Source organism: Petromyzon marinus, chromosome 20 (assembly GCF_048934315.1).
Source record: "Petromyzon marinus isolate PM22_M1 ecotype Great Lakes invasive population chromosome 20, UKy_Petmar_22M1.pri1.0, whole genome shotgun sequence".
Lineage (NCBI taxonomy): Eukaryota > Metazoa > Chordata > Hyperoartia > Petromyzontiformes > Petromyzontidae > Petromyzon > Petromyzon marinus.
In genome coordinates this window covers 14,346,855-14,366,452 of record NC_133686.1, presented here as the reverse complement: position 1 = coordinate 14,366,452, position 19,598 = coordinate 14,346,855, and the positions used below count along the sequence as shown (strand labels likewise).

Sequence of the window (19,598 nt, the reverse complement as noted above, 5' to 3'; positions counted from 1 at the left end):
TGACCGGGCTGAGGCCATCAGCTAACTATACCGGGAGAGCCCTGCCAGTCACAGGCAGGGTGCCACGGTGACTAGGAGATGTTAACTACCTCGCCTGCTATGCCTGTTGTATGCTATGCCTGTTTGGAGATTGCATGCCTCTTTCTCTTTGTGGTCGCTGGGATTGTTCTCCATATTTGGAATCAAAGTGCGTTAAGAGTATTTGACTGCTACTACAAATGTACACGTGATTAATGATCCACTTCGTTGAGCTATTATTTGTGGCCAGGTCGCTTATTTAAAAAAAAAGCTGTATATCTTAGTGGACTTTACCTGGTAAAATAAAAATAAAAGTTTAGTTTCAGTAGCCGGGGTTGAACCCAGCTTCTCAATGGTACCAGTCCAGCGCTGATCTTTGAGCAACCTGGCTACCTCTCTAATTGTCGACACGACGACTATGCGATGTGGCATTATTTCAAGCGGTTGGTGCATACGCATTTATTTATTTGGATGTGGCAATGCTAAAGTGAGTGGTGCAGTATTGATTAGCGCGCTAAACTGTGAACCCAGCGATATGTAGATTTGGAGGTTGGTTTACTCCAGATAAGAACGCGAATTACACCAACGACCGAGTTCAAACGGCTGGAAGTCGTGTGGGGCGCTGTTGCGGAATTTGTAGGTGGCAGGCTGTCTCAATCGCCCGGAGGGGTGATTCATTGCAGGGCTGCGCCACTATCTCTATGCAAGCAGTCGAGAATACATGACTGATAACGGCTTGCAAAAGTTCAGTAAACTATATTTGTGCAAAGTAAAAAACAATAGGCAATAAAGTGCATATAATCAGTACGTGCCGTGTTACCACATTGTATGTTAATTTACTTAAATAGCATCGTGCAAATATGTTCTCCTACAAACGAACTCTATTCTCATTGCCATGAACTAAAACGTAATCTTGTCAAGTTTAACAAAAGCTATAAATCGCGACGTTATAAACTAAAAATAACCTTTGGGATTTATTGTCAAGCAGAGGAGTGTACTACATTCATCTGGGGGGGATGGGGGAGGAGTGCACGTTTTACCGCTCACCACCAACGCCTTCGTGCTGTTCCACGTTTCAGACACCATGGGACCAGCCCGACAACGCATCCACCAGAAAGAGACAGAGCTTAACGTGTGCGTAACCACTATACACGCCCAGCGAAGCGTGGACCTTAAAGGTTTGGATCGATCGTTAAGCGTTTGGTAAGTGACCTGTTGACCAAGACACTACCGTCCTCAGAAGGTGCAAGGGAATTCACAGTTTTATTTACCAGTTAAACTCAACTGTGCTCTTAGCTCTTGTTCATAGGCGAGCTGGTCACACGTAATGATAGATGATGATAGCAGTAGCTGATATCACCACACGTGAGAATTTATAACAGCAGTCTAATCATCTGAACCAAGGAACCCGAATAAAAACCCAAGCTCCGACCACCACAGCGAGAGCACACGCCGACTCCAAAAGTATAACAGAGGCACCGCCAGGGTCCAGCATGACCTCCTGTGTACCGATCGAGGGAGATAACATCTTCTCAGCGGCAAATAGCAGCGAAACATTGCCTTAGCATTAAAATTATGGATTCACATCTCCAATACAATATTTTGGGGAAACTATCTGAACGTGGTGCTCTGGGTGGATGACTGCTTCTTCTCTGTCTTGTTTTATTTATCCACACAGTCTCAATGTAACTCTACATCTCTGTAAATAAACCACATTATACATATCAATCTAGCGTCCACGCAACGATCCCCTCCCCCTAGCCCACACACCCCCTCTTTCCCCCCCCTTGCCCCGCCCCCCGTTCTTACCTAGAAACCTCTTACCATGGCATCTCTCTCCCACTTCAGTAGAAAAAACTTCTTGCTGTTGGGTTTCCCACCTGATGATGATTGCTTGTGTTGCAATAGAAACGTCGTGATTTATTTTATTTTATACCTACGTGACTTTACCGAAAGAACCAAAGAGTATTATAAATATCTATAAATATATGTTGGCATATATATCTGACCATCAGTGAACGTGAAATAAAACTCGTGTTCATAGCCCTGCACAAGTATTTGAGCCTTGGGACGCTAGTTCGACTCCCACTCATGGCCACCAACAATAGTGGTGATTATCTAAACCGGTTCTGGGCCTCCCCTAGGTCGACTCAGCCTCAAATGATAAAATGGTGCGGTAATGCAGTTTGACTTGGTGCTGGCCACCCACCTTGTGTGCTGTGCCTGCCGTTATTAGGTGCTCACTAACAGCTCCATAAGTCTATTAAAGCGATATGGGGAATCGTTTTCTGTGTTTGGTAGAGAAACCTTTCTCAAAACAAGATTTCCCATGTGGGTCGCTCGACCTCTAAATTAATCAGGCGTAAAAATGTGATTTGATCAACTTCTATGGTTAACGGGACAGTCTATGTGTGGGTGATGTTTACATCCACAATAGCATGGTTGGCTAAGTGCAGTGCAAAATAAATTGAACATACAAACAACAACAGGATGTTTCCTTCATCTGACCACTGCTACATAGAAGCGACTTCTCTGTCCGTGGCCAAAAGCAGCTTCAAAGCCCCTACATTTACTTTAGCCGATGATATCACAAGTGATGTCCACCGTTGTTGTACAGCAGCCCTTTTGACTGCATTCCATTGTAATGAGAGGCTGCCCTGCTGCAATTAACTCGTCACCACACTTGCGATCTAGAGGTCGATCCTTAGGCCTGGCATTTGGAGCGACGCTGCAAGCTTCTTAAATCTCGCTGCCTCTGTTCACCCAGCTGCGTAAATGGATACAGCACAGTTGGTCGATCGGCAGGTCGCATGCGGTGGTGGGGTAAAGCGTGGGTAACTCCCACCTCTTCCAACAAGGGAAGCATCTTGCAGGGCTGCACCTTTACTGACCGCACCGTCATTGATAAACCACGACGTGCATGGGTCCACGTATGACATGCGAGTAGGGGGTCCACGTGAAGCGTGCGAGGATGCGAGGAAGGGATTCACGTGCAGCGTGCGAGTAGGGGGTCCACGAGCAGCGTGCGAGGAGGGGGTCCACGAGCAGCGTGCGAGGAGGGGGTCCACGAGCAGCGTGCATGGAGGGGGGCCACTTGCGGCTTGTGAGGAGGGGGTCCAGGTGCACCGTGAGTGGAAGGGGTCCATGTGCTGTGTGCGGGGAGGGGACCCACGTGCGGCGTGTGAGGAGGGGGTCCAGGGATCTGTTAGACAATCTCTCTGAGACGGCGCTGCTGAGCGTCATCGTCGTCTCCATCGTTGACGAATGCTTTGTTGTCTCGACCAACAGCACCCCTCTTTGACTGCTGGCCCGACGACGACGACTCCACGTAGGAGAGCACGTGCAGCAGCGTGAACAACCTGAACGGGGGCAGAGGGGGGGGGGGCACGGAGGGGAAGGGGGAGGGGCACGGGGCGCCACGGTGGTAAAATGTCAGGAGTTAACGGGACAGACCTAGGAGCCAATGGTTGACTGGCTGAGATGACTGACAATGCACCAGCTGTGACCCCTACTGTGCCAAATTGTTGTGTTTAGCTGCCCGGTGCTCTGCTTATGGATGCGAGCATCGCTCCTCTGCCCTCCATTATTGCTGGTGGGCGACTGTCTCCAACTGCCAAGTAGCATCTCCTCAGGAGTGGCCGATCTTGAGACCGCTGGTACCAGTTATTGGCAAGTCCACTCATCTCTATATATCCTCTTGTACCATATCATTCCTTTTTTTCCCTAGCCCATGCCGTGTCCTTTTAGTCTGATCTATCCTGCCAAATAATAGCTGCTTTGCCATGCAGTGGCTGGGCATGGGGGCTACATGACCCAGCCAACACAGCCACGCTTGTGAGAGGAGCTCACCAATGGGAATGTGTCTAGATCTTTTAAGAATCTGTGAGCTCCTGACACAATCCAGTCTGGTTAAACCCAGGATGCATTGTAGGCAGGGTGACCTGAATGTTTCTAACCGGTGCAGATGTTACTTTAGACACCTCAACATCCTTCTCGAAAGAATAAAGAAGGGAAGATATCAATGTGGTCAAAGAAAATCCGGAGCTTCGCATGGAATGACAAACCAAGTAGTTTCCACCCAGTGTTACACAGCCGATGAAAAGATAATGCTGCCCGACTGTTTCGGAGTGAGACCTCGGCTGCGAAACCGGAGCTGGTCATAAGCACACTGCCCACACTCACATAAAGGCAAAGACAAGGATCTCCTGGATAGCCTTAAGATACTGTTGGGGCAAGTGCTGTCAGCGAGTGGCACCTATGAAGGCCGGTACGGCACAAGGGGGGAAGTCCAGGACCATTTCAGATAATCGTTACTGTTGTTGGTCACTGAGTCGGCATGCACACACACCCCCTATGGCCACACATGGGTCGACCCCCTCCCCTCCTCCTCACCTGTGGTACAGCATGGCCAGGAACTGGACAATGAGCATGCTGGAGAAGGTGATGAGGAACATGAAGGCGAGGGGCAGCACGTCGATGACCGTCCCCTCGTTCTTCGTGCTCGGGATCTGGATGTAGAGGTCGGCTCCCACGAACTGCAGCGCCAGGGTCGCCACCAGCCACAGTGCATTGATCATGAAGTAGACGAAAGTGCCCTGCACGTTGGGACAGACAGACCAGGCCTGATTTACATTGCATTGGCCGAGTGGCGGGGGGGATGACCCCGGGCTGTTTATGGATCCCCTCTTTGTGCGTTCATTTTTCTCCCCCAATGTCCACTCTCGACGCCAAATGGTCACTTCTGTTGTTATTGTTTTATTGTTCATGTATTTTACAGGATTAGCGGATTATTGGAACAATTAACAATTAATTCGTAGGAATAATAAGGCATAGGTAATTCAATGTCGTTTAAATCTTCTTCTACCACATGCCAAGTACGGTAAGTACTCGCTTAACGCCTGCTGTTTGCACAACGCGTTGTCGCTGGAACGCAATTTTTCTGTTATCGAAGCATCTCCGGTACTCGCGATGACGCGTTGCCAGTATCTTGTTTCTTATCTCGAAGAGTTCCTGCTTCACGCGTTTCCTGTGATCGTCATCTTCCTCCAGAGGCTTGAGGTAGTCACTGATCATGCTCTTCCAAAACTCGTCTTCCTCCTATACATTGCCATCCACGGGACAGAAGGTTCACTTTGTGCGATTGTCCAAATAACAACAACTTACTCCGATGAATAATATTAATATGGTAATAGTAATAGGTTTTACCCTTTTAACTGGCACAAAAACTGACACCTTTATTCAAGGCATCGTGTTTGCAATAACCACAACACAAGCAATCAAAATGCAAACAAAAGAGACAACTCTGATAATAATATGCACTGTCCTTGAATTTGATTGGTCCACACCCGAGACGGCTTTTCTTAGAGCCTAGTCTCCACTGGTGTTAAATGCTCACCCCGAGCCCTCAATACTCTGATAGTGCGCTGTTTTTGAGTTGTACGCCTTTTGGCGTCTTCTGGTCCAACACCAGTGGAGACTAGGCTCTAAAAAAAGCCGTCTCGGGTGTGGAACAATCAAATTCAAGGTCAGTGCATATTATCAGAGTTGTCTCTTTTGTTTGCATTTTGACTGCTTGTATTGTGGTTATTGCAAACATGATGCCTTGAATAAAGGTGTCAGTTTTTGTGCCAGTTAAAAGGGTAAAACCTTTTACTATATCTTGTTACTGGCAAAGGAGGTCTCATAATGTAAATGCTCACCCCGAGCCCTCAATACTCTGATAGTGCGCTGTTTTTGAGTTGTACGCCTTTTGGCGTCTTCTGGTCCAAGGAGGTCTCATAATGAAAATATTAATATTCTTGGTTCTTTCGGTAAAGTCACGTAGAAGGGAAACAATAAAATAATAAAAAATTTAAACAATAAAATTCTTACGACATTTCGACTGCAACACAAGAAATCATCATCAGCTGTGAAAACCACAGCAAGAAAATTTGAAAAAAGTGGCGGTTTTATTAACGTTAGCACCACGTAGAGCGATTTTACAGTTTGTTCAGATGGACGAGTCCATCTATGTTCAGAAAAGATGAGGGGGGAGACGAAAATAATGGATGCGGTCTGAAAGCCACCGTAAGCGTGAACAATCAATTAAGACCCGAAATGGTTTATCAAATCCTTCCAATGATTGCTAAGCCAGAATCCATCTTCTCGGTTGAAATTGTCTCTGTGTTTGTATATGTGGATAGCCTCATGAACGAATCTCTCATGGTAGCCAGATGGCTTGCAAATAACCTCTGTCTTTGAGAAGTCAATGTCATGTGAGCCTACTGAATTATAACAGTGATCTGCCACGGCCGAGGTATTGGTCCTACCGTGTTTTAGGTCTGCTTTGTGTTCACGAATGTCGTTTGGTTTCTCTAATGTAACTACTACCACAGATAATTTTGTTGTTTTATATTTTTATTATTTTATTGTTTCCCTTCTACGTGACTTTACCGAAAGAACCAAGAATATGAATCCCTGCAGTCACGAAGGCTTTAAATCAAAATTAATATTAATGGTAATTTGTAATGCCCGATCACTGCACAGTTATTTGCTCGCTTTCGACGAGAGACATAGGGAGGGATTCAGAGACACGAGGAGGAATCACATATAGATGGGAAGGCAGCAGCAATGCACACCATGAGACGGTGCTACCAACAATTGCCCAAGCTCTGCAGTCCTCTGCATATAAATGTGTTCTCGGCCAATTAATGATTGTTCACATGTGGCAGAAAACCGGAGCAACCGGAGAAAATGCACGCGTGTGAGGGGGCAACATTATATCCTATACAGACGGAACAGGTGGATTCTACATTTGCTGTACCACCCGCTCCTGGCAAGCCAGAGTGCGGCTCCTTTCTGACGCCCACTGGAACTGAAATTCACGGCATCTTCTCAGTGTGTGATCCACCAACCACGTGTAGCACCAGCGTAGCCACCACCACCTCCAAGAATCATGACATCACTTCCTGTCCACTGTCCAGAATTGTTATCCAAATTGCACTGTCCTTGCACGAGATAAAAACTGCGAGTGGAACTCTCCCAGAACAATGCAGTGAAGCCCTACACGATAACTAGTGTTAAGGTACCTTTTTTAAAGTCTCAAAGCCACACATTAGAGAAACGCGCCACTTGTTTGATCGTCACAGAAAACGACACTCAGTCAACTGACGGCAATATTTGGACATCTGGCCAATGCGTTGAACAATTAAGCGAGACAGGCAGCCGGGGGAGGGGAATGATGACTTCTAAATTAATTGAGTTGCTTAGTACAAGATCCCCAACATTAATGTAAAATCTTAAACGTAAACATCTCGATATTATTTTGATAGATTTATTTATTTCAGTAGGAAGGGCCCAATTAGCTGCCAGGCAGTTTCCCGATATATTTTCTTCATTAAAGTTGGTTGTTATCTTCTGGGCACTTATACACGAACTAGGACAAAGATCAAAGATCACCCGTGTAGTCTTAACAGACTGCTGGGGCACGTGCTGTTAGCGACCACCTCTGAAGACCAGCACGGCACACGAGGAGGTGGGTGGCCAGCACCACGTCCGGCCACCTTTGTCTCTTCAATTTGGGATATTTATACACTACACCAGGTACTCATTTGAGGCTGAGTCGACCTAGGAGAGACATAGGACCGGTTCAGATAATCGTCACTGGTGTTGGTGACTGAGCGGGAATCGAACTCAGGTCGCTCGTTTCTAAGCGCAGTGTGTTAACCACTGCGCCACCACTCCCCACAACGTATATGTAGCACACGTACAAAGACCGACACAGACATAAAAACACACAGACATAAAGACACACAGACACAAGGACGCACCTGATCGAGGCTGCACCTCTGCGTGATGGCGTAACCCTGAGGCAGGACGTTCTCAAACATGACCTGCATCTTCTGGTGGCGCTGCCACACGAGGTCATGGCGCCCTGCAAAGGACAAAGGAGGATAGCGATGTGCGGTGCACTCCCACAGAGGCTCGGGAAAAAAGTTTACCGTGACTCAGCGAAGAGAGCTGCGCAGATGGTAGTGATTATTCTCATCGTTAGGCTGGTTTAGCCTGCAACAAAGCCTGGCTGAGTCGCAGGGCTCTGTGTTCATGAGGGTCTTACCAAGTTACCGTAGTAGAGGGGTGATGTTGCTGCTGAGTGCGGTCCAAATTAAGTGATTTGCAGTTATCTTTTTCAGAAGTGTAAAATTTTGGCCAATACCAATGACACATTGGAGGAAACTGGAGAAAAAGATGCCCATGCAGAACAGGGGGAGAGAATTCCTCAATCTCCCACGGTTCTACTGCAGCAGCAGCAGCAGCAACATGCCCTCATTACAGAGTGCTTGCCACAAATGAATCACAATAGCTTGCTAATCTCGTCTAGGAGCATTAACCATCACTCACACTTCGTTTATCCATTCATCGAACAAAGACGGTCACCGTATCGCGTGATTTCAGATGCGCGGTCTTGTTAACTGACAAGCAACGACTTCGCATTTAATTTTCGATTTAAAGCTTTCGTGACTGCAGGGATTCATCTTCTTGGTTCTTTCGGTAAAGTCACGTTGAATGAAAATAAAATAATACAAATAAAACATAATAAAATAAAATTCTCACGACGTTTCGGCCACAACTCAAGTAGCCTTCTTAAGGTGAAGGAACAGAACTGTCGGGACGACAGCGCTTCAATGAACGCTGCTAAGATTCGCAGCGTCTTTTAAGCTAGGTGGGAGAAGTAAAGCGCCTTGACAAAGGTGTTTACATATCAAACAGGATAATTTAGCATTGAAATAGCGGTGTTAAAGTGTTGGATCAGCAGGGTGTTAAAGTCAGAAATTAGCTTGTAACTGGGAGATTAGCATGATGTTAATGTGAGGGATTAGCATGTGACTGGTCACGGAAATAGCTATGTTAAAGTCGAAGTTTATATATCAACAGAGGATTTAGTATATGGACGCTAAAGGACTACAACTACCCAACTATCATACAATAAACCGATGTGAAAAAACTAAGTATAAACTACATCAATGTTTAACACGTAGGCTTTCGCGACCAATATTATTCATAATAAAGGTTTTTGGGTTAGATCGCGTTTATTTATAAATGTGTCGTAACCCTCCGCCACCCGACACGGCCAATCAGCAAAAAAAGTGTCACGTTGACAAAAGACAAATAATTCACTACTTCAGCCCACCGGTGTGTTGAAGAGTTAATCCACATTTACAGTTTGAGTACGACGTTTCGCTGGTAAATACTTCCAGCATCATCGGGCAATTCGCCAGAATGGTAAAGCCCTCGCTTGCTCCCGGTTTTATATAGAGCAGCAGGGTGACGTGATCACTTAACTCATCAGGTGCAGTGATTAGAGGCGGAGGGGGGGGGGTAATGTAATTATATAATCGATTAGTAATCAGTCATTGGTTATGATTAGTAATGAGTTGTAGATTAGTAATTCTTTAAATCAAAATGTAATGTGTATTATTTAATAATACGCTTCCAGGCCACACTAAGCCGGTAGCTGTCAGAGCGATTAAAGTTATTCTTGTTCCTCTCAATTTCAATGGATTCTCTAATTAGTCTTTGCCAGTAATAATTAGTTTTACACACCACTGCAACATTGTCAAAATCAATTGAGTGTCCTTGTTGACAAGCATGTTCTGCCACTGCCGACAGTTGTGTTTGAGATAATTTAATATTTCTCTGATGTTCTTTTAGTCTTACGCTGATGTTACGTCCCGTCTGCCCAATGTAGCAGCTGCCACATGAACAATTAATCCGATATACACCTTCTGTTGATAGTTTAGGTCAGGGGTCGGGAACCTTTTTGACTAAGAGAGCCATGAAAGCAAAACATTTGGAAATTTATTTCAGTGAGAGCCATATAATATATTTTAAAAGTGAATTCAACTAAATGTCAGTATAATAAGCCTCTGAATTTATTCTTTTAAATAATGTTGTTATAACACTCACCATTAATGCGACTTCTGGTGCTGCATGGATTTGCTGATGTCTTTGTAGTCGGGTTGGTACTTGGTGAGGTTAAGCTTCATGCAAGCGTTGAGGCTTTCATCCGTTAAACGTGATCGTAGGTTGGACTTGATGTTTTTAAGATGTGAGAATGACTGCTCACATGCATACGTAGATCCAAACATGGTCAATACAGCAATACTCACACGCTGCAGTGTGTGGTATGTGACAGGAAGCGCGTTCCAAGTTTTGAGAATCAGCTGGTCTTCGGGTTGGAGTTTTTTCATTTCTGTCCACATGTGCTTGCTCGCCAACTCCGCTTTCTGTCGTGTGATTCTTTCCAAATCTTCATTCAGTGACTTGAACTTATTCACCCACATGTCTGAGGCCTTCAGGTCAGCCACTTCTGCTTCAAAATCTCTGACGGAGACACCAGGGATGTAATTCAGGTCGGCTGTGTTCAGTGAACACTCGTTTGGATGGGTGATGAACTTAAAAAGACGAGTGTGCTCACGAAATTCTCCAAAGCGTGCTTTGAAGGACTGTAGGAGACTGGATGTGCAGCCAGCTAGCTGGTGGAGATCAAGGTTTTGAATGGGCTCACTTGCTGTGCATGCATCTTTAAATTGGCTCAGTTTTTCAAAATGTCGTAAACGACCTGTTTCAAGATCCGTGATGAAAAGCTCCAGCTTGTTTTCAAAAGCAAATACAGCTTGTTGAAGGGATAACACTGTATTTCCAATGCCTTGCATTTTCACGTTGAGCTGGTTCAGATGTTCAGTCAGATCTACGAGATAGTAAAACTTGAGGAGCCACTCGGTGTCGGCTAGCTCAGGATGCCCGACGCCTTTCATTTCAAGGAAAGTCCGGATTTCGTTCAGGCAAGCCGCAAAACGGCTAAGCACCTTCCCTCTTGACAACCAACGCACATTGCTGTGCAAAAGCAGACCAGGATAGTTATTTACAACTTCATCCAGCAGTGTTTTAAACTGGCGATCATTTAAGGCTCGGGCAACAATAAAGTTGATCACACGAATGACCAGCGACATCACTTCGCCAAACTGCCTGTCACACATCTGAGCACAAAGTGCCTCCTGGTGTATAATGCAATGGAAACTTAGGATGGGTCTATTTTCATGTTCACGGAGAAGTGCCACAAATCCTTTGTTTTTCCCCACCATACACGGAGCACCATCAGTACACACTGAGAGAAGTTTATCCATAGGTAGACTTTTTTCTTGAGCAAACTCCATGAAAGACTTGAATAAATCCTCACCTCTTGTGGACCCTTTTAATGGCAGAACAGCAAGACTTTCTTCGCGCAGTGTGTCACCAACAGCATATCTTGCAATCACGCTGAACTGCGACAAATGGCTCACGTCTGTTGACTCATCCAAAGCCAGAGAAAAGAACGGCGCTGCATTTATGTCCTTCACTTGCGTTTCCTCCACTTTGTTTGCCATCACGATGGTACGATCATGAACAGTTCTTGCCGACAGAGGCATGTCTTGTATCCGTTTGATTATCTTGTCTTTGTTCGGAAGATCATCAAAAAGTTCATTGGCTACATCCAGCATGAACGTTTTAGCATACTCGCCATCTGTGAATGGTTTTCCGTTCCTCACTATTGCTAAAGAACCAGCAAAGCTAGCCGAATTATAGTCACCTTGCCGGGTCCATACGCGGAGTTGCTGCTGGCTAGCTTGCACCCTGCTCAGAAGCTCTTGGCACGCTTTCTTTCTGCTGTCTCCCGCAGGGTATTTTGATGCAAAGGTAGCGTGGCGCGTGTCGAAGTGCCGCTTTACATTCGACCGTTTCAACGATGTAATTTTGTCATTGCAAATTAGACACACCGCAGAACCCGCTCTCTCCACAAAGGCGAATTCTTCAGTCCATTCGTCCTGAAATGTACGATACTCGTCGTCTTTTTTTTCTTTTCGCCATCTTCTTCGTCGAAGGGTTAGCTTTGAGCTAATGACCGAGCAGACGCAGTCTCAGACTGATTCAAAAGGGGGCGTTTACCTGTTTTACCCAGCAACGGCAAACGTAGGCCAGTATCATCCAATTAAAATAATGGACAATTGCTCCTGCAGCCCTGAACAGGACATGCGCAGTGAAAAATCGATGGATGGATTAAAACAAGTGAGAATATTTTGTTTTATCTGCGAGCCATATGCAATCATCAAAAGAGCCACATCTGGCTCGCGAGCCATAGGTTCCCGACCCCTGGTTTAGGTAATGCGTCTTTAGTGCAAGATACTAGTTTTTGAATTTTGTGTACTGTACCAAATCTTACTGTAATGTTTTGCTTTTGCAAAACGCGGGCTAATTTGTCAGTTACTCCTGAGATATATGGAATTTTTATTGTTTTAACAATCTGGTCGCTTTTAGTAGTATTGCTTTGCGATCGTGATTTGGCATTCAGTGCTCTGTTAATTTGAGCATTATTGTAGCCATTCTGTCGTAGTGCGTCTTTAACGTGTTTAAGAGAGCTGCGTGTTTAAGAGAGCTGCGTGTAAATAAGGATATCCAAATCCTAGCAGCTGATAAAGGCCGCACTACTGTAGTGATGTCACGAGCCGATTATGATAATAAAATTAGAAATTTACTAGAGGAAAGTACCTACATTAAAATTAAACGAGATCCAACTAATACTTTAGAACGTAAGACCACTGCAATAATTGCAAATTCATTAATCCCTAAAAATGAGCAATACCTAATTGAGCCAAGGGCCTCAAAACCACCTAGACTCTATGGGCTACCAAAGATTCATAAAATCGGCATCCCATTACGACCCATAGTCAGTACAATTGGCTCTGCCACATATCAATTAGCAAAATATATAACCAAACAAATACAGCCCTACATCGGTAAGACATCTTCATTCATAAAAAATTCAGAACATCTTGTGAATGTGATTAAAGATATTAAACTTACTCCTGATGATATTCTGGTAAGTTTTGATGTGATTTCTCTATTCACTAAGGTTCCAGTGGACGAATCGCTTAAATTACTTGATACACTAGTAAAGAATACCGGTTTACAAAAAGATATTCCGAAACTTGCTGGCCATTGTTTAAATAACACTTACTTTTTATGGAGAGGGGATTTCTTTAAACAAAAGGAAGGAGCAGCAATGGGTTCTCCTTTATCCCCTGCTATAGCAAATTTGTACATGGAAAACTTTGAAATAAGAGCACTTGCCTCGAGCACATTAAAACCATCCTTTTGGTTTAGGTATGTGGATGACACTTTGGTTGTCTGGCCACATGGTAAAGATACACTTAATGAATTTCTAAATCATCTCAATGCACAAAACCCGGCCATCCAGTTCACCATGGAAATGGAGGTGAATAACACACTCCTATTCCTAGATATTTTGCTTGGACATGGCCTAAACGGTAAAATAACACACAGTGTTTACAGAAAGCAAACGCACACTGATGCCTATCTGAATGCAGAATCACATCATCATCCAGCTCAAAAATCCTCTCTTATCAAGACGCTCGTACATCGGGCGAAAACAGTGTCAGATGGTGAGAGTCTAGTGAGAGAGATTAAACACGTTAAAGACGCACTACGACAGAATGGCTACAATAATGCTCAAATTAACAGAGCACTGAATGCCAAATCACGATCGCAAAGCAATACTACTAAAAGCGACCAGATTGTTAAAACAATAAAAATTCCATATATCTCAGGAGTAACTGACAAATTAGCCCGCGTTTTGCAAAAGCAAAACATTACAGTAAGATTTGGTACAGTACACAAAATTCAAAAACTAGTATCTTGCACTAAAGACGCATTACCTAAACTATCAACAGAAGGTGTATATCGGATTAATTGTTCATGTGGCAGCTGCTACATTGGGCAGACGGGACGTAACATCAGCGTAAGACTAAAAGAACATCAGAGAAATATTAAATTATCTCAAACACAACTGTCGGCAGTGGCAGAACATGCTTGTCAACAAGGACACTCAATTGATTTTGACAATGTTGCAGTGGTGTGTAAAACTAATTATTACTGGCAAAGACTAATTAGAGAATCCATTGAAATTGAGAGGAACAAGAATAACTTTAATCGCTCTGACAGCTACCGGCTTAGTGCGGCCTGGAAGCGTATTATTAAATAATACACATTACATTTTGATTTAAAGAATTACTAATCTACAACTCATTACTAATCATAACCAATGACTGATTACTAATCGATTATATAATTACATTACCCCCCCCTCCGCCTCTAATCACTGCACCTGATGAGTTAAGTGATGACGTCACCCTGCTGCTCTATATAAAACCGGGAGCAAGCGAGGGCTTTACCATTCTGGCGAATTGCCCGATGATGCTGGAAGTATTTACCAGCGAAACGTCGTACTCAAACTGTAAATGTGGATTAACTCTTCAACACACCGGTGGGCTGAAGTAGTGAATTATTTGTCTTTTGTCAACGTGACACTTTTTTTTGCTGATTGGCCGTGTCGGGTGGCGGAGGGTTACGACACATTTATAAATAAACGCGATCTAACCCAAAAACCTTTATTATGTACATCAATGTTATAAATGCACTCTATATACTCTCCAATCAGCTGAGCTACTAACAATAAGTCGTTATACATTACAATGCCATATGGCGAAAAAATGGGTGGCGTTTTTTTCTTTTCAACGTTAGCACCACGGAAAGCGACGAGCTTTGTTCAGACGGACGAGTCCATCTATGCTTGGAACGGAGGAGGGGAGAGAAACATCCACGATGCGCTGCTCTGTCCTGTGTTGCGTTACAACTATTTTATAAACTAGACTACAATACATTGCAATGTTATACCTTCCAATCTAAACTACATTGTATAATATCGTATACACAGCCCAATGTAAGCTCTAACATTATGCATTATATTGATATGTCTCCAATTAAACTTTTTTCTACATTACACGACTATACACCGTAATATACACTGCCATAGACAAACCCACCCTTGAATTACACAATGCGTTACTATACACTACCCTATACTTTAGACTGTAAAACATTAGACTTTTAATATTACACTCTATTATTCTACCAACCCTACTGTATACCACACTGCTGTATATTCACTATACAATTACGATACTATATATTGCCTTATGATTTATGTTAAACATTATGATGTTATACTATTTATTATTATACAACATACTATAAACCATACCTTTGACCATTGTGTGAACGGTATTAGAGGCAGTGCCAGCGAATTCACCAAAGTTCCTGTACCTGACACCATCGCAATCATTGAAGACTTGGTTCATCAAGGACTGCATACTGATGTACCCCCCCCCCCTGGTGAGACACTGCTTAACCAACACATACTTCACCTGGAATGGAACTTTCTACAAACAAACTGAGGGCACCCCAATGGGCACCCCCCCTATCTCAGGTTGTAGCCAACGTTTTCATGGAGAAATTTGAAACTGACGCCATCCAGACTGCCACTCTACGCCCGACCTTATGGAAGAGGTACGTGGATGACACTTTTGTCATCTGGCCACATGGCCGGCCTGCTCTAGAACAACTCCTCGACCACATCAATTCCATACACCCAGCCATCAGATTTACCATGGAAGTCGAAAAAGATGGCAAGCTACCCTTTTTGGATGTCCTAATTAAAAGGAGACCTGATGGTTCAATGAGCCACTGTGTCTACAGGAAAGCTACGCATATGGATGTTTACTTAAAACCAGATTCCCACCACCATCCGTCCCAGAAGAACTCCCTCATCAAGACTCTATACCATAGAGCCCAATGCATTTCCGACCAGGAACACATTGCCAGTGAACTCTAGCACTTACACCAAGCTCTCAAGGCTAATGGTTACTCCGACTACACAATCCGCAAAGCCATCACTCCAGCCATGAAGAAGGGTCCTCTTGAGGAGCCATTCAAAACCATCACCTTACCCTACATTGCGGGGGTCACAAAGAAGATCTCCAAAATCCTGAATAAACACAAGATCCAGGTCCGATTCAACACAGTACATAAAATCCGTGATCTGGTTCCGTCTGTAAAAGATGTGGTTCCAGACATACAGACATACAGTACCCGGGCGTACAATGTAGCTGGTAGCAGCTACATTGGAGAAACCAAACGACATATCTCAGACCGCATCCGTGAACATAAAGCAGACTTGAAACACGGTAGGACGAACACCTCAGCCGTGGCAGATCACTGTTATAATTTAGTGGGCTCACATGACACGGAGGTTCTCTGCAAGCCATCCGGCTACCATGAGACATTTGTTCATGAGGCCATCCACATATACAAACACAGAGACAATTTCAACCGAGAAGATGGATTCTGGCTTAGTAACCATTGGAAAGACGTTATAAACCATTTCGGTTCTTAATTGATTGTATTATACGGTGACTTTCAGACTGCAGTCCATTCCCTGGCATTGCCTCTAAATACCGTTCACACAATGGTCAAAGGTATAGCATGTTGTATAATAAATAGTATAACATTGTAATGTTTAACATAATTCATAAGGCAATATATGGTATCGTAATTGTATAGTGAATATACAGCAGTGTGGTATAGAGTAGGGTTGGTAGAATAATACATAGTGTAATATTACAAGTCTATTTTACAGTCTAAAGTATAGGGTAGTGTATAGTAACGCATTGTATAATTTAATGGTGGGTTTGTCTATGGCAGTGTATATTACGGTGTATAGTCGTGTAATGTAGAAAAAAGTTTAGTTGGAGACATATCAACATAATGCATAATGTTAGAGCTTAGATTGGGCTGTATACGATATTATACAATGTAGTTTAGATTGGAAGGTATAACATTGCAATGTATTGTAGTCTAGTTTATAACATAGTTGTAACGCAACACAGAACAGAGCAGCGCATTGTGGCTGTTTCTCCCCCCTCCTTCGTTCCGAGCATAGATGGACTCGTCCGTCTGAACAAAGCTCGTCACTTTCCGTGGTGCTAACGTTGAAAAGAAAAAACCGCCACCCATTTTTTCGCCATATGGCATTGTAATGTATAACGACTTATTGTTAGTAGCTCAGCTGTTTGGAGAGTATATAGAGTTTATTGATAACATTGATGTAGTTTATATTTTAGTTTTTATTAGTTTACTATATGGTATTCATTATATAGTGTAGTGTATACACAGTTACTTTATGTTAATAGCTCAACTTATTGAAGAATATATTGAGTACATTTATTATATTGATGTAGTTTATACTTAGTTTTTTTCACATCGGTTTATTGTATGATAGTTGGATAGTTGCAGTCCTTTAGCATCCATATACTAAATGGCCCTGTTGATATGTAAACTTTGATTTTAACATAGCTATTTCCGTGACCAATCACATGCTAATCTCTCACAATAACATCATGCTAATCTCCCAGTTACATGCGAATTTCTGACTTTAACACCCTGCTGATCCAACACTTTAACACCGCTATTTCAATGCTCAATTATCCTGTTTGATATGTAAACTCCTTTGTCAAGGCGCTTTACTTCTCCCACCTAGCTTAAAAGACGTTGCGAATCTTAGCAGCGTTCATTGAAGCGCTGTCGTCCCGAGAGTTCTGTTCCTTCACCTGAAGAAGCCTACTTGTGTTGTGGCCAAAACGTCGTGAGAATTTTATTTTTATTATTTTATTTCCATTCTATGTGACTTTAGCGAAAGAACCAAGAAGACTTTGTCTTTGTTTGATGAAAATATTACCTTTGGTATGGAGGGCGAGGTCTGTGTCTGATTGCTCTGGAGGTCGACTTTTGCTCTCTACTTCTGGATGCTCTGTCTGAGTGCTCGCGATGTCTTCTAGTCTCGTCTCTGCTCCTTCTGAATGCTCCATCTGAGTGTTTGCGATGTCCTCTTCTCTCGACTCGATCTCTGCTCCTTCAGGATGCTCTGTCCCAGTGCTCGCGATGCCCTGTCGTTTCTCCTCGCTCTCTACTCCTACTGGATGATCTGTCTGAGTGCTCGCGATGTCCTCTGGTCTCGTCTCTGCTCCTTCTGGATACTCCATCTGACTGTTTGCGATGTTCTCTCCTCTCGACTCGATCTCTGCTCCTTCAGGATGCTCTGTCTGAGTGCTTGCGATGCCCTGTCGTCTCTCCTCACTCTCTACTCCTTCTGGATGATCTGTCTGAGTGCTCACGATGTCCTCTGGTCTCGTCTCTGCTCCTTCTGAATGCTCCATCTGAGTGTTTGCGATGTCCTCTTCTCTCGACTCGATCTCTGCTCCTTCAGGATGCTCTGTCCCAGTGCTCGCGATGCCCTGTCGTTTCTCCTCGCTCTCTACTCCTACTGGATGATCTGTCTGAGTGCTCGCGATGTCCTCTGGTCTCGTCTCTGCTCCTTCTGGATACTCCATCTGACTGTTTGCGATGTTCTCTCCTCTCGACTCGATCTCTGCTCCTTGAGGATGCTCTGTCTGAGTGCTTGCGATGCCCTATCGTCTCTCCTCACTCTCTACTCCTTCTAGATGATCTGTCTGAGTGCTCACGATGTCCTCTGGTCTCGTCTCTGCTCCTTCTGTTTGCTCCATATGAGTGTTCGCGATGTCCTCTCCTCTCGCCTCGATCTCTGCTCCTTCTGGATGCTCCATCTGAGTGCTCGTAGTGTCCTGTTGTCTGGCCTCAATTGGACGCAGCTTCATCTCTCTGTCGAGTTCCACCGTGCACGACTCCACTCGGCTGGGAGGGATGTTGATAAACTGTTAAACTAAACCATTATTTTTATTTTACCATGTAAGGCCCACTGAGCTATAAAGCTTTTTTGTAGAATCGACCTGAATATCACAAATTATAACTCAATGAGCAGCTTATCACGTGGAAATTACAGCAGCCAAATACTCTAATCACATGATGATTCTAAATGAGGAGGGAAAAAATCAGGGGACCCGGAGTAAAATCCACACCAACATGGGGAGAGAAAGGGATAGACGCAGACTCCATATAGGCAACAGGCATCGTCAGGTTTGGGATCGAAGCCACTACCTCCTGCAAACTAGGGGAGGTAGTTAACATCTAGCCACCACGGCGCCTAAGATACAAGCACAACTAGAATCACAGTTAATAAGTTGAGACAAGACTCAGTATTGACTTGAGTAAAATGTTACGTTGTAAATCCTCCTCCACCCGACACAGCCAATCAATAATCATAATCTGTATTTCTACTGCAGGAGCAGTCCGATGAGCTATGAACCTATTTTCACAGATGTCCAGTAGGTGTAGGGGATTAGAAAGTTAGACCATAAAACGATAGCAGTGCTAAGTATAGGAAAGATAAGAAAATAAATAAAGTATATGAGTGCAACTTGCATGAGTACATCAGTTACTGCCAATTTTTCAATACTAAATGCATAACTTGGGGCAAGGCAGCAAAACAACAGTCCCAAACCACACCAAGATAACACAGTCCCTCAATAATATGGGACATAAACGTTGAACTATCGATACACGAGAGGTAAGGATCAAAGTTAAAAGCATGGCTACAGGCTCTCAGTGAGGTGGTGGCACCTTGAACTGTCATCCTGCTGACTCAGTGCCGAGTATTTCTTCGGATGGACGCTGATCCTCCACTGGAAGCAGTCCCACTCGAGTGGCAGTATACAGCATTTCGTTCCATTCAA

The 19,598-nt window shown here is 44.0% G+C and overlaps 1 protein-coding gene across 3 annotated transcripts; it reads right to left on the bottom strand.

Moving 5' to 3' along the window:
• Nucleotides 1–556: 556 nt before the first annotated feature.
• LOC116944053 (uncharacterized) lies at nucleotides 557–18,020 on the bottom strand. Of its 3 annotated transcripts, none has more exons than XM_076068343.1 (4): nucleotides 17,687–18,020; nucleotides 7,827–7,930; nucleotides 4,411–4,613; nucleotides 557–3,377 (listed from the first exon to the last, which is right to left on the bottom strand). In XM_076068343.1, exons 1-4 carry the CDS (start codon nucleotides 17,988–17,990, stop codon nucleotides 3,224–3,226), a joined length of 765 nt encoding a protein of 254 aa, XP_075924458.1. In that variant the 5' UTR covers nucleotides 17,991–18,020; the 3' UTR covers nucleotides 557–3,223. The 3 variants fall into 3 exon arrangements, with proteins under 3 accessions (XP_075924458.1, XP_075924460.1, XP_075924459.1); XM_076068345.1 differs by lacking the exon at nucleotides 17,687–18,020 and adding an exon at nucleotides 9,188–9,281; XM_076068344.1 differs by lacking the exons at nucleotides 557–3,377; nucleotides 4,411–4,613 and adding an exon at nucleotides 4,622–5,115.
• Nucleotides 18,021–19,598: the final 1,578 nt, after the last annotated feature.